This window comes from Bufo gargarizans, chromosome 9 (assembly GCF_014858855.1).
Source record: "Bufo gargarizans isolate SCDJY-AF-19 chromosome 9, ASM1485885v1, whole genome shotgun sequence".
In the NCBI taxonomy this organism is placed as follows: domain Eukaryota; kingdom Metazoa; phylum Chordata; class Amphibia; order Anura; family Bufonidae; genus Bufo; species Bufo gargarizans.
The window spans coordinates 21912743-21927120 of record NC_058088.1 but is presented as its reverse complement, the minus strand read 5'-3'; the positions used below and the strand labels follow the sequence as shown (position 1 = coordinate 21927120).

Below are 14378 nucleotides of genomic sequence, written 5' to 3'. Positions count from 1 at the left end.
CCTGGCCTACTGCAATAATTCCTAAAAAACGCATGTTAGTCTGCAAGGAGGTTCTGTAGCGTCCCTGCAGAGTCCGGGATCCCCAGAGCGACTGTAGTCCTACCAGCCGTCCCCATTGTATATACAGTTCAGGGAGCGGCTATGGTGTCTGGGGAACTGCTGGGTATGACCCAAATCAGCTGTGCGGTGACACCCAGGAGGCTACATTCCCTCTCTATAAAGCTACTTTCACACCAGCGTTTTTTTGCGGATCCGTCATGGATCTGTAAAACGCTTCCGTTACAATAATACAATCGCATGCATCCGTCATGAACGGATCCGGTTGTATTATGTCTTCTATAGCCATAGCTATTGTGTCAGAGAAAACGGATCTGTCCCCCATTGACTTACATTGTGTCAGGACGGACCTGTCTTGCTCTGCACCACATTGCGGACAGAAAACCGCCGCTTGTAGCGTTATTCTGTCCGCGATGGGAGCGCAACCAAATGGAACAGAATGCATCCTGTTTTGTTCAGTCTTGTCCCCATTGACAATGAATGGGGACAAAATGGAAGCGTTTTTATCCGCTACTGAGATTCTATGACTGATCTCAATAATGGAAAGGGAAAGCGCACGCGTGAAAGTAGCCTAAGCGTAGGGCCCACGGTCAAGTTTGTTGATGCAGATTTGGAAGCCAAAACCAGGAGTGAATAAAAAAATAGAAATCATTATAGTTAATACGGTTAAAAAAGTCCATCAAGCGAGACCCAAATTTCTACCCGTTTTCATAAGCATTACGGTCCATTCACACGTCCGTAGTGTATTGCGGATCCTCAATACACCCGGCCGGCACCCCCTATATAACTGCCTATTCTTGTCCGCAATTGCAGACAAGAATAGGACATGTTCTATTTTTTTGCGGAGCCGCGCCCCAGAAGTTCAGGGCCGCAATCCTGAAATGCAGATAGCACATAGTGTGCTCTCCGCATCCCGTTCTGCCTCTGAGAATAAATGGGTCCGCACCCGTTCCCGATATTGCGGAACGGATGCGGACCCATGAATGGACCCTTAATGTCATTTACGTTTAAGAATTCGTCTAAACCCTTTTTTGAAACTGTCCACTGTTCCTGCTGTGACCACGTCCTGAGGAAGTCTATTCCACAGATTCACGGTAAAGAAGCTTTGACGCTTCCGGAGACTGAACTTTTCCTTCTTCTGTCGGAGGCAGTGCCCCCTTGTCTTTTGAGCACATTTTACATGGAGCAGCTTTTCGCCGTATTTTTTGTATGGCCCATTTATATATTTGTACAGGTTAATCATGTCCCCCCTTAGACGTCTCTTCTCAAGACTAAATAAATTCAATTCTTTTAACCTTTCCCCATAACTCAGACCCTCCATGCCCCTTATCAGTTTAGTCGCTCTCCTTTGTACTTTTTCCAGCTGCAGTGCGTCCTTTCTATGGACTGGTGCCCAGAACTGGACTGCGTATTCCAGATGAGGCCGCACCAGCGCTTTGTAAAGTGGTAATGTTACATCCCTGCCCCGCGAGTCCATGCCTCGTTTAATACATGACTATATCCTGGTGGCCTTAGAAGCAGCTGATTGACATTGTGCTGTAATTTAATCTACCATCCACAAGGACACCCAAATCCTTCTCTATAAGTGACTCTCCCAGTGCTTCATCACCAGGACATATGAAGCACGGAGATTATTACTACCAAGATGCAGAACTTTACATTTCTCCACATTGAACCTCATTTGCAAAGTTGATGCCCAATCACTCAGAGCGTCCACGTCAGACTGTATTGTATGGACATCTTCCATAGACTGTACAGTACTACACAGCTTAGTGTCATCTGCAAACATAGATATGGCGCTATTAATCCCGTCCTCAATATCATTAATAAATCGTACCTGCCCTTTATAATTCATTAAAAAAATAGTGCAGAGAAGTATTTTTGTCCTTAAAGGGAACCTGTCGCCGGGATTTTGTGTATAGAGCTGAGGACATGGGTTGCTAGATGGCCGCTAACACATCCGCAATACCCAGTCCCCATAGCTCTGTGTGCTTTTATTGTGTAAAAAAAAATGGATTTGATACATATGCAAATTAACCTGTCATCTCAGGGACAGGACTCATCTCAGGTTAATTTGTATATGTATCAAATCGTTTTTTTTACACAATAAAAGCACACAGAGCTATGGGGACTGGGTATTGCGGATGTGCTAGCGGCCATCTAGTAACCCATGTCCTCAGCTCTATACACAAAATCCCGGTGACAGGTTCCCTTTAAAAAAAATTAATAAAAGAAAACCAAGCAGATCCCATGATAGTGAAGGGGATCTGTTCGGCTCCGTTGTCAGGTATGTGCCCAATCAGACACTTGTTATTCTTGTTCTTCTGCTCCTAGAACGGAAATAAATGCCGTTGAGGTGAACACGTCCTTAGCTGCAGTTTGTGCTGTTAAAAATAGAAATAAAATAAAAAGCCTTTTCTTTTACATTATAAATTACATGACGAATGAAGACATAATAATAAATCCATACAAGTCACTTACATTATCTGAATAACAAAAAAACAAAACAAAAAAAAAAGGTATTGGCATCTACTGGGGTGCGGTGCCACATGTACCACAAGTTGAGAACCTAAGTTATAATCCACTTAGCTCAAGAGCTGCGCTCATAGTTCAGCTTTATATCTGGTAATTATCTTTCCTTTGCATTGTGTGCTGTACAATAAACCGATGTACCTCACAGGGTGCCCCACCAACGAGGCCAGGTGAGGCAATTGCCTCAGGCAGCAACAGGTAGGGGCAAGGGGGGGGGGGGGGGGTTAGCAGAAGGGCTGTGGGCAATGAGCGCTTTCATTGGGGCGCCGTTTCAGTTTTCACCTCAGGCAGCAGAAAGGCTAGGTGCACCCCTGGTACCTCAGCCGAGTACTTCTCGTGTTCACTGGCACAATGCTGCCAGCTCCAAGGTAGAAAAAAAGAGACTGGTGAACGCTGCTTTGGATGTGAATAGAGCATAAGGTTAATTAGCACTATAGGTAGAATCAGTAAATGAGCAGGAGTGGAGGCGAGCTTCTGCCCTCGCGTACCTGGCCCCAGCACCTGGCAATAGTCCGGGCAGAGACAGGGGTGTGATGAACTGTGTCTGGATGGAGGACGATGAAACCGAGAGGTATGTTGATTTCTCACCAAGAAGTAGACTGCCCAAAAGTAGCCTCTGAGAGTCTTTTTTATACGGCAAAGGGGACTTTCACACCCTCTTGTGGTAGTACCCATTGTCTGAGCAGACCACACCACGGATCTGCCCGAGACATAAACCACAGGATGAGTTTTTGCAGCGATTCGACATTTCTATCTGGGTGCGGGATTTTACTTTAGTGAGGTATGTGTGTAATTAATGTGGCTCCCAAAAACCCTCTGTAATTATATGTATCCCATGTCCCAGCAGCAGCAGTAAACCAGACTAAGGCCTCTTGCACACAACCGTATGGCTTTAGGTCCGTCCATTCACACATCCGTAGAATGGGTCTGCATCCGTTCCGCAAATTTGCGGAACGGGTGCAGACCCATTCATTCTCTATGGGGCAGGAATGGATGCGGACAGCACACATTTCTGCATTTCCGGAGCGCTCCCCCGGTCCGCAAAAAAAAAAAAAAAATAGAACATGTCCTATTCTTGTCCGCAATTAAAGACAAGAATAGGCAGTTCAATGGGGGGTGCCGGCCGGGTGTATTGCGGATCCACAATACACTACGGACATGTGAATGGACCCTTTTTCAGTATTTTGCGGTCCGCAAAAAAATACGGATGATGTCCTTGTGCTTTCCGTTTTTTGCGGAACAGAACAGCTGGCCCCTGATAGAACAGTACTATCCTTGTCCGTTATGCGGACAATAATAGGACATGTACTATCTTGGAACGGAAAGCATACGGAGTACCTTCCGTTTTTTTTGTGGATCCATTAAAATGAATGGTTCTGTATACGGTACGCAAAAACCAGAACGGAAACGGAAAAAAAAAACCTTCGTGTGCAAGAAGCCTAACATCAATCTTGGTTTTCAAAAAGATTTGACCCGAAAACTGTCTCTTACTACAAGGCACTAATGTATTGCGATTGTCCATATTGCTTCCTTTGCTGGCTGGATTCATCTTTCCATCACATTATACACTGCTCGTTTCCATGGTTACGACCACCCTGCAATCCAGCACTGGCGGCCGTGCTTGCACTCTAAAAAAAAAAATGAAGTGCTGGACTATGTGCATTCCCAAGCTCCCGGCCATCAGAAAGGCCGTTGCCTTTTCCTATAGTGTGCAAGCGCGGCCGCCGCTGCTGGATTGCAGGGTGGTCATTACCCCCGGATATAAACAGTGTATAATGTGATGGAAAAATGAATCCAGCCAGCAAAGGAGGCAAGATGGACAATCACCATACATTAGTAAGTGCCTTGCAGTAACTTCCTCTACATGATAAATGCTATTAGCTGAAGTGACACAACCCCTTTAACAGCGATTGATGAAGTCGTTTTCCGGGTTCAGGGTATTCATGGCCATCAATATCAGATCTGTGGGCGTCCCACACTCCGCCGATCAGATGTTTGAGGGGTCTGCAGCCTCTTCATTCTCCACCTGCCCGTCCACTTAGTACCATCGGCGTGGGATACTGCAGCATCATCCTGTTCTGAAGCTGCAATATCCACAGCGACTGTATCCCGTCATACAGCTGATCAGGATAGGCCATCAGTATCTGCTCGGTGGGGGTCCGACACCCGGGACCCCCGCCTATCAGCTGTTTGAGAAGGCACAGGCGCTCTCAGGAGGTGCCGCAGCCTTCTCTCTGCACAGCGCCGTACATTGTTTAGTGGTTGTGCTTGGTATTGCAGCTCAGCCCCGTTCACTTCTAGGTCATGTCACCGATGAACGTGTCATCAGCGCCCTAGGACAGGCATGTCCAAACTGCGGCCCTCCAGCTGTTGCAAAACTACAACTCCCAGCATGCCCTAATAGCTGTAAGCTATCCAGGCATGCTGGGAGTTGACGTTTTGCAACAGCTGGAGGGCCGCAGTTTGGACATGCCTGCCCTAGGAAAAGCTGCAAGAAGCGTCACAAACAAGCCGATCGGCGGGGGTCCTGGGTGTCGGACCCCACCGCTCAGATACTGATGACCTATCCTGAGGAATCCAGAAGTGTGCCTGCGAAGTATGGGGAAAGCGTGCAGTTGTGAGGCTTCTGCTCCGTAACAGCTGCAGCCTGCAGAGCGTCACTTCTGCCGCATCGGTCATTACACGCGCCCTGGAGTTGGCGCACGTTCACATGCGGCAGATTTGTTGACAGAATTTCAGCGATTCCCATTGATCTGAACTGGGTCGTTACCACCTCACGTGCACAGGTTTTCCGCAAGCCTCGCTCAGACGTCAGAGCTATTTTTCTGCCGCTTGTGAAGAAACCTGATTCCGATTATAAGGTGCGTGTGGGGGTGGGGTGGGGTGGAAAACAGCGTACTGGAATGTGGACCCACCAGGTCTGTTTTTCGTAGCCGCCCTGTATGATCCCAGTCCTGGCAGTAAGCTGCGGCCTGCAGGGACCGTACCAGGCAATGACTGCACCCAGAAGGCACCGTTAGTGCCACACCTGGGGATGCCTCCATTCACTGCCCGTCCTGCCTCAGTGCACCCCCTCGCTTCCTTTTTCCAACATCTGCCCGAATACTTTACAGAAGAGCATGCTCAGCGAGGGGCACCAACGATTCTCGGCCGCCTTCAGCATCTCCCAGGCTTCCTGCATGCCCTCTGGCATCAGTCCATGAGAAGTGAACATGATCCGATAGCAGCAGGGGGTGTGCGGCACAGACATGGATCCGGCGATCTTTACCACGTGTCTCGGAGCGATGCCAGCTGCCTTGGCCAAGATACCGACATAGACGTCCTCCACTGCCGGCCACGGGCCGCTCGGCAGCTGCCCCAAGATGAGCGCAGCAGCTTCACTAGACAGGACATAGCCGGTGCCGCTGCAGTAGGGCGGGAAATAGTTGCCCCCATACATCTCTTGCGATACGTAATGGCGGTTCTCGGGGTCCCTGTAGGGGCTCACGTGCCAGTGCAGCCGCCCCATGTAGTGGAGGCCGCTTTCGCTTTGTAAGAACTGCGACAAATGCACGGTGTTCACGAAAACGTCATCGTCAGTCTTGAGCAGGAACCGGGCCCCTCTGCATTTTTCCAGGGCCCACGTCAGCCCTGTGATGGTTTTCAGCGTCAGGTTCCGGTAAGAGTCAGAGAAGTTGGCCTGAATGATGTCTCTGTGGGTCACCGCCTCATGCATCAAAGCCGCCCGCTCTTCCGGTGACTTTGGCACAGCCAGAACGAAGAGGGTGAGAGACGAGGAGGCCGTGGAAGACGCGAGGTTCCCCCATGTCTGGCGGATTGCGTCCCTCCTGTCTCTGTGGGAAGGAGCGCTGGACACCAGGATGAGGAGAAATGGCGGCAACGAGCAGGCCCTGGCTGGAGACAGCAGGAAAGGGGGGATGGGAACGTTCAGGACTCGAGGTGAAGACACAGGAGAAGGCATGGAGTAAAAGATAGAAAGGATCCCGGAGAGGAACTCTTCAAGATACCCCATGACACTGAGGAAGAACATCAGAGAGGCCAGAAGGAAGATCAGCGGCCAGCGCCGGCGGAGGAGGAGGAGCGGGCGCAGGCGGGTGGCGGTACACGGGAGCATGATGGCGGAGTCTTCTTGTAGATCATGGACAGAACATCAAATAAATATGGCTGCCCCCGACAGCAGTTGAGGTAGAAGACCAAATCCTCATCAGTGGAGCCCCAAGAGACATCCTCCGCCTCGAGTCCTCATCGGTGAAGCCCCAGGAGATGCCTCCGCCTCATAGGGTCAGTCCTGGTGTGAGAAGGGGCCGCACGCTGGAAAACACAGGAGCACAAGGTGAGTCAGGAGCGCACAGTAATACACCTTACAGATGACAAGACCAGAAAGCCGCACTGACCTCCCCTTCATACCCCACGTCTCTTACCACAATTTAGGGGCTCGGCACTGGCCCCCGCCCTGTGTCCCATTGCTCTGATTGGTCAGATTACTTCTGCACTAGGTCTGCAACCCCCTCTCCTGAAATACTCTGTGCTGCTGTGGCTGTCACCCCCCCCCACTGTATGTGTCAGTCTGTAAATTCCCTCTTGTCTCCATCCCCCTCCTCTCACATCATGGCACCGTCCCAGCTCAGCCCCACCAGTGATAATAGATGTGACGTCACTGGGCCTGCGAGAAACCGTGAGAAGGCTGCGGCGCTACCGTGAGCCCCGCTGCCTTCTCAAACAGCTGATCAGTGGGGGTCCGGACCCCTCACCGATCAGATACTGATTGGTGGGAGTCCGACAACAGGATAGATCGGTAATCAAAAAGGTACAGAACCCCTTTTGAAGAGCTTCTGTCAGCATGATCAACCCTATTAAACCTAGTAGCATACTGGCTGGTAGGGCTCGTCATGCCGATTAAAACGAGACCTTTCTGTTGTCTGTATCCTAAACAGCTGCAGAGATTTCCGCATTTGTATTCCTATGCAAATGAGCAAGTTGGAGCACCAGGGGGCGGGGTTGAATCCTTGGAGCACTGCTTTTGTGATTGAGAGGGCTAGCCATCAGCATGCTGGGGCCAGAGCTGCATCCTAGCATGAACACATCATATACACTACTTACTGTAGCCTTACCATGTTTTCTATGCTTAGATAGCTAATACACATTACTGGTTTATTCAAAGGCACAATGTATTTTTATAAAGACACCCGAACTATGTATTAGCTTTCTAAGTAAAGAAAAACACTCTTTGCAATATGATAAGGCTATATCCTGGAGGTAAGTGGTCAGCTGTGCGTGTAGAAGCCTTCCTATATATCGAGGCCAATACATATTACTGGAGTCTTTATAATCCAATATTGTCCCTGTGAATAAACCAGTGATGTGTGTTAGCTTTCTAAGTATAGAAAGCCTCTATTCTCAATACAGTAATGAGCACAACCCCCTGCTGAAATATTTTGTGCTGCTGTGGACATCACTCCTTCCACTGTACGTCTTGCTCTGCGACCTCCCGGTGGCAAGAAGACCTTCCCAACTTGTGAATATAGACCGTAGATGTGTCTGGGCTCCGGGCTGATAGTTTGTTACAATGTATCAGTTGCAGGTGAAACGTTACCAGTCAGGAGTCTGTACAGCTCACAGGTTTGTCTGGACTGAATTACAATAGTAACAAACCCTCAGCTGTGAGGGGTTTTCAACCTGCTGTAATGCAAATTGCAAATGCCTTTATTCACTGACAGCAAGCAGAGGTCTTGATAACCTGTAAGGCAAATCGTAAAAAATCCTCCATTCACTGACAGCAAGGAGAGGTCTTGATAACCTTAGACCGAAATCCAGTGTCTATTAGAATAGGACGTAATGATCTGAACGCTCGTCTTGAGCAGGATGGAAACAAATCCAAGTCATGACTCAGAAGATTACAATCCACGGCGCCTCGAGCGCCTGGAAGGTGAAGGATTACCTCACCTGAGGCAGGTGTGAACTCGTATGTGAAATCGGGAGACTACAACTCCTAGCATACAGGCTGCCAGGGTGGGAGACCTCTGCCGTAAAATATACTGCCCAAGTGGGAGGAAGGGAAGATGTAGTGTTCCCCTTTAAGTAGCATCGAAGTGCCCCCCCACTACTGCTTTCAGGGGGCTCTATGTGGGTGTAAACCTGCCTCCGACCTCACCCCACAGCCTCTTACTTAAAGGGGTATTCCCATCTCAGACAATGGGGGCATAGCGGTAGGATATGCCCCCATTGTCTCATAGGCGCACCTACACCGAGAAAGAAGCGGGGAGCGTTTGTGGCTGGAGGACCCCGGGGTCCGTCCACCACCGCTGCTCCCATAGAAGCGCATGCGCGGCCCATGCTCCCATTGATTTCTATGGGGCAGACGGCCAGCGCTCGGCTATTTTCGGCGGCCCCATAGAAATAAATGGAGGGCGGCTGCGCATGCGCCCTCCGTTCTCATTGTCCCATATGCCTCCATTGTGTAAGATGGGAAAACCTCTTTAAAGGGATTGCCCATTAGAGGGGAGGGAGGGGGCCCTCTGCCCGGGATATTGGTTTTGTCAAGGGCACCCCTTTAAAAAGATATCTTCCATTAGATAGAGAAGTGATTGGGGTCCTGGCCGCCATCTTTCCCTCTATCACAGCTTGGCACATAGAGCCCCTCTAAGTACACGGGTGACCCCGCTGGTGTCGCCCTCAAACATGCGGTATTACTGCGTTCCCGAACTGTCGGAGCAGGGGACGCGCGGTTTTCACTGTTATTGTGAAAAAAAAATTAAAAATATAATCATGAATGAACCCAATAAAGAAATCGTATAACGGATGGATGGGGGGGCGGCGGTGTTCCGTTACATCCCCCCACCTCGTCAGCGCGGGTCTCACCTGTCCTCCCGCAGCCTCTCCGCTCTGCCTCGTCTGTACAATGTAAGCTGCGAGGAAGCAGTAACGTAAGACTGGATGTATGGCGGGGGAGGGGTTGCGGTCCAGGGGATGGAGAGGGGGAGGGATGTCAGCTGGCTGACCGTCTCCATGGTGATAGCCGAGGGCGGAAGTGGGCAGAGTGCTTCCGGGTGAGAGCTGGAGAAGGCACGCTTCTGGACAGAGTACCGTAACGGTAAGATAACGCGTCACTGTCAGCGGTACCTGAGCGGATGTGGGAGGGAGGGCTGAGCGGCAGTGTACAGAGCTGGGGAACTACAAATCCCAGCCAGTCACTCCGTATGTCCTGCAGCCCCAGCTCGTTCATACTGTGCAGTGTCTGAAGGGTCTACCGCACCCCCACCAGGGCAGTGACCACCTCTGAGGCTTCGTGCACATGCGTTCTGCGTCACAGGAGTCCAGGTTGCGGTTTTCCCTTTTTTTTTTTTATTGGCGTTCTGTCTCCCAGTGTACAGCAGTGAGGCCCCTGGAGGCCGGGAGCAGAACTGCATGCAGCGGGCCAGAATGCAGGAGCTCCCCTGTAGCTGTGCCGGCTGCAGTGCCCCCCCGTAACAGTGCCAGCTGCAGTGCCCCCCAATAACAGTGCTAACTGCAGTGCCCCCCCCATAACAGTGCCAACTGCAGTGCCCCCCATAACAGTGCCAGCTGCAGTGCCCCCCAATAACAGTGCTAACTGCAGTGCCCCCCCATAACAGTGCCAACTGCAGTGCCCCCCCCATAACAGTGCCAACTGCAGTGCCCCCCCATAACAGTGCCAACTGCAGTGCCCCCCCATAACAGTGCCAGCCGCAGTGCCCCCCCATAACAGTGCCAGCCGCAGTGCCCCCCCATAACAGTGCCAGCCGCAGTGCCCCCCCCATAACAGTGCCAGCCGCAGTGCCCCCCCCCATAACAGTGCCAGCCGCAGTGCCCCCCCCATAACAGTGCCAGCCGCAGTGCCCCCCCCCATAACAGTGCCAGCCGCAGTGCCCCCCATAACAGTGCCAGCCGCAGTGCCCCCCATAACAGTGCCAGCCGCAGTGCCCCCCATAACAGTGCCAGCTGCAGTGCCCCCCAATAACAGTGCCAGCCGCAGTGCCCCCCCATAACAGTGCCAGCCGCAGTCCCCCCCATAACAGTGCCAGCCGCAGTGCCCCCCCATAACAGTGCCAGCCTCAGTGCCCCCCCCATAACAGTGCCAGCCGCAGTGCCCCCCATAACAGTGCCAGCCGCAGTGCCCCCCTTAACAGTGCCAGCCGCAGTGCCCCCCCCATAACAGTGCCAGCCGCAGTGCCCCCCCATAACAGTGCCAGCTGCAGTGCCCCCCCCCCCACATGTCACGTCATCATCCGCTTCGCATCACATTATTCCCCCCCCCCCCATCATGGCAGCACACAGCCAGCAGTAGCTCTTTTCTGGAATTGGAGAAGATGGGGTACCTGCTCCCCAGGTACACTGCTGAGCCTTGGGGCGTGTCCCTGCCGCAACGTTTGCCCTTCCATGGATCACATTTGGTGGGCACTAACCACTAGACACCGGACCGGCCATTTTAGAGATGTGGTCTACAGGTCGCTCTCCTCCTTGCCCTGAAGTAAAAAGCTGAGAGAAAGCGGCCCCCCGGCTTGGGGCTCATATATGGGTGACCGGGCAGAACCTCAGGAGGGAAAGAGGGTTGAAGAAGACATTACACGTGTGTCCCATACTGGGGGCACAGAATGTACACTGATATGTGTGTGTATACTATATATATACATAAAACAGAAGTGACTGCAGTCAGCATTATACCGTAGTAGTGTGCACTTCACAGGGCAGCGTTATACTGTATACAGCCGGCAGGGCGCTCACCTCTGAGCCCCGTTTCGGCCGCTGTTCCCCGGGACTCGCGTTCTCAGGTGGGGACTTCTCTCTCTGACATTAAACAATCCTGTTGTCATGGCAGCCGGGGGCGGAGCGTTCAGAGAGACTGGGCGGGGCTGTTATGCAGAGCCTGGCTGCCTCACTGTAGCCACCTGCTGGACAGCATGGGTCAGTGCAAGCTATCACTGCCGTCTCTTCCTTCACCGCAGCCTGTATGCGATTGTTCATAGTCCTGCGGTTATAAGGGGGACCGTCCGCAATTACTATAATAGTAGTTGCGTCAGGGCCGGCGCTAGGGCCCTGCCGCAACTAAGGAGGCCCCCATTGCCTCTATGGTAGTGCCGGCCCTGCAAAACAGTGCCAGCTGCAGTGCCCCCCCATAACAGTGCCAGCCGCAGTGCCCCCTCCCCCATAACAGTGCCAGCTGCAGTGCCCCCCCATAACAGTGCCAGCCGCAGTGCCCCCCCGTAACAGTGACAACTGCAGCGCCCCCCCCCTCATAACAGTGCCAGCTGTAGTGCCCCCCCCCCCCTGTACCGGTGACAGCCGCAGTGCCCCCCCCCCCCCCCAATAACAGTGCCAGCCGCAGCGCTCCCCCCATAGCAGTGACAGCTGCAGCGCTCCCCCCCCCCCCCCCGTAGCCGTGACAGCTGGAGCGCTCCCCCCCCCCCCCCCTGGTAGCGGTGACAGCTGCAGCGCTCCTCCCTCCGTAGCGGTGACAGCTGCAGCGCTCCTCCCTCCGTAGCGGTGACAGCTGCAGCGCTCCTCCCTCCGTAGCGGTGACAGCTGCAGCGCTCCCCCCCGTAGCCGTGACAGCTGCAGCACCCCCCCCCCCCCGTAGCCGTGACAGCTGCAGGACTCCCCCCCCTCCCGTAGCCGTGACAGCTGCAGCGCTCCCCCATTGGCGATGACAGCTGCAGCGCTCCCCCCCCCCTTGGTGATGACAACCGGCAACACCACTATACTCACAGATTTTTTTCAAACCAGCAATAAAACAACATCAGAAGGGTCAAAAAAGAAAAAATGCCGTAGAGGATGGAGAGGAGGACTTTCAAATAGAACCAAGACCAGAAGTAAGAATCATGAAGTGAAACGCACAGAACTACCAAGGCCTCAAGCGGAACACAACTACTCCGCCTCAGCGCTGCACAAACACCTGTGCTACATCAGGGCTGTCATTCCGCCCAGCTGAGAAGTGTAACGAGTTCGAACTGTTTGTTGACCTCAACACCTTCATAGTTACGTTACTCTGCAGAGACACTTCGCCATTGAAACTAGACCCTGGAAGGACGACAAAGAAAGGCTTTTTTTGGTCATTCGAAATGCGGACAAAGGAGGAGGGATTGTATTGCAAAATAAAGAGGACGACCTAAAAGAAGCCAATGGGATTCTGGGAGATCCGTTTTACTACGAATCCCTCCTCGTCAACCCGTTAACTGATGATAAAAATTATATTCCAACATCCCGCACGAAGCAGGAATCGATACGACGTGCTTTTATTTGGAGACAGACGGCCTCCTCTCCAAGACGCACAAAACCTTTATCTTGGACGCAATCCATTTTATTTTTAAACCTAACGTAGTCTCTACAAACTGCGGAATGGCACCGCCATGGGGACGCGTTTCGCACCAAATTTTGCTAATTTTATATATGGGCCGCTTCGAGGAGGAATATATCTACAGTGGACACCCCTGGAAAGAAAAAAATCGTCTTTTATAAAAGGTATATCGACGATTTTGATCCTCATTTGGAAGGGCAACAAAGAGGAGGCCCAAAATTGTATTTCATACTTGAATACGAACACCCGGAACCTCAGACTTACAGCAAACAGCTTCTACTGAATACCTTGACTTGAGCCTCTACCCAAGCAACAAAACAATTATGTCCAAAACTTAAAAAAAATAAGTGGACAGTAATAGTTACCTGGACGACAAAAGCGCGCGTCATAAAAAATGGAAAGACAGCATTCCATGTAGCCAGTTTAAAAGATTGAGAAGAAACCGCACTCACAAAGTCAAATTTTCAGTTCAAGATTTATTAGTAAAAAATATCCCAGAGGGATCATCGAAGGCGCATTTATGCGGGCAAACAAGCAGAGTCAGGAGCAATGCCTGACGACGAAAGACAAAACTAAAGAACTGGAGACGAGTTCAAGATAGAAATCTTCCTTCATTACAACGTTTAACCCGAATCACAAGGTCTCGAGGAACATCTTAACAAAACATTGGAACATATGAAGGAATTGTCCTTTTCTGAAAGAAGCTATTCCGCCCAAACCTCAAATTATTTTCAGAAGGGCCAGGACACTGAAAGACATATCCGCTCCTAGCAAACTGAAAAAGGAAGGGCCGACGGCTACAACTGTCCAGACCGTGCGGGCAGTTATAAACGCAATCGTGCACTAGTATCTCCAACTGGACCAAAAAATTCAAGAGCAACGCAACGGGGGAAGAATCCCAAAGAAAGAGCTTCATGAACTGCTCTTCTTCATTCATCGTGTATCTCGCTGAATGTGAATATTTCGGCCGCACTATACAGTCACTTAGGGAACGCTTACATAAGCCCCGGTGGAACATCGTACACGGCGTCTCGAGACATTTATTACGTCACGACAAAGATCCCTCCAAGCTTGACATCGCACCGATTGAGTCCATCAATGAAACTTGTCCTGACAGAGTCCGAACACTGCAAAAGAGGGAGATGTTCTGGATTTTTAAACTTCAAATACTGGAACCCTACGGTTTAAAGGGCTTCTGTCACCCCACTAAACCTTTTTTTTTTATTTGTTTTTTTGTTTACCTATAATCCCTACACTGCGATTTATGCCTACATGGTCTAATTAATAATTTTGGTCCAGTAGATTTTGTTAAAAACGTGCTTTTAAAATATGCAAATTACCTTGCTACCAGCAAGTAAGGCGGTTACTTGCTGGTAGCAGCCGCATCCTCCGATCCTAAAGACGCCCCCTCCGCAGTGTGATTGACAGGGCCAGGGAACGGGATCGTCCTCTGCTGGCCCTGTCTGCTATCAAGATCTCG

The 14378-nt window shown here is 51.2% G+C and overlaps 2 protein-coding genes across 2 annotated transcripts in view; one reads left to right on the top strand and one right to left on the bottom strand.

Moving 5' to 3' along the window:
* Positions 1-5071: 5071 nt before the first annotated feature.
* B3GALT4 (beta-1,3-galactosyltransferase 4) lies at positions 5072-9540 on the bottom strand. The gene is made up of 2 exons (XM_044268884.1): positions 9448-9540; positions 5072-6900 (listed from the first exon to the last, which is right to left on the bottom strand). The coding sequence occupies exon 2, from the start codon at positions 6701-6703 to the stop codon at positions 5651-5653; it is 1053 nt and encodes a 350-aa protein (XP_044124819.1). The 5' UTR covers positions 6704-6900; positions 9448-9540; the 3' UTR covers positions 5072-5650.
* Positions 9541-9583: 43 nt separating this feature from the next.
* The window catches only part of PFDN6 (prefoldin subunit 6), a 30781-nt gene continuing 25986 nt past the window's right edge, over positions 9584-14378 (top strand). The window contains exon 1 of the mRNA XM_044268885.1: positions 9584-9679. The gene's annotated coding sequence lies outside the window, so the exon portion shown is untranslated. The remainder of the gene's footprint in view (positions 9680-14378) is intronic.

What these genes read in the sequence shown, in the direction of transcription:
- B3GALT4 (XM_044268884.1), bottom strand. Translation starts at nt 6,703, where the DNA reads ATGCTCCCGTGTACCGCCACCCGCCTGCGCCCGCTCCTCCTCCTCCGC.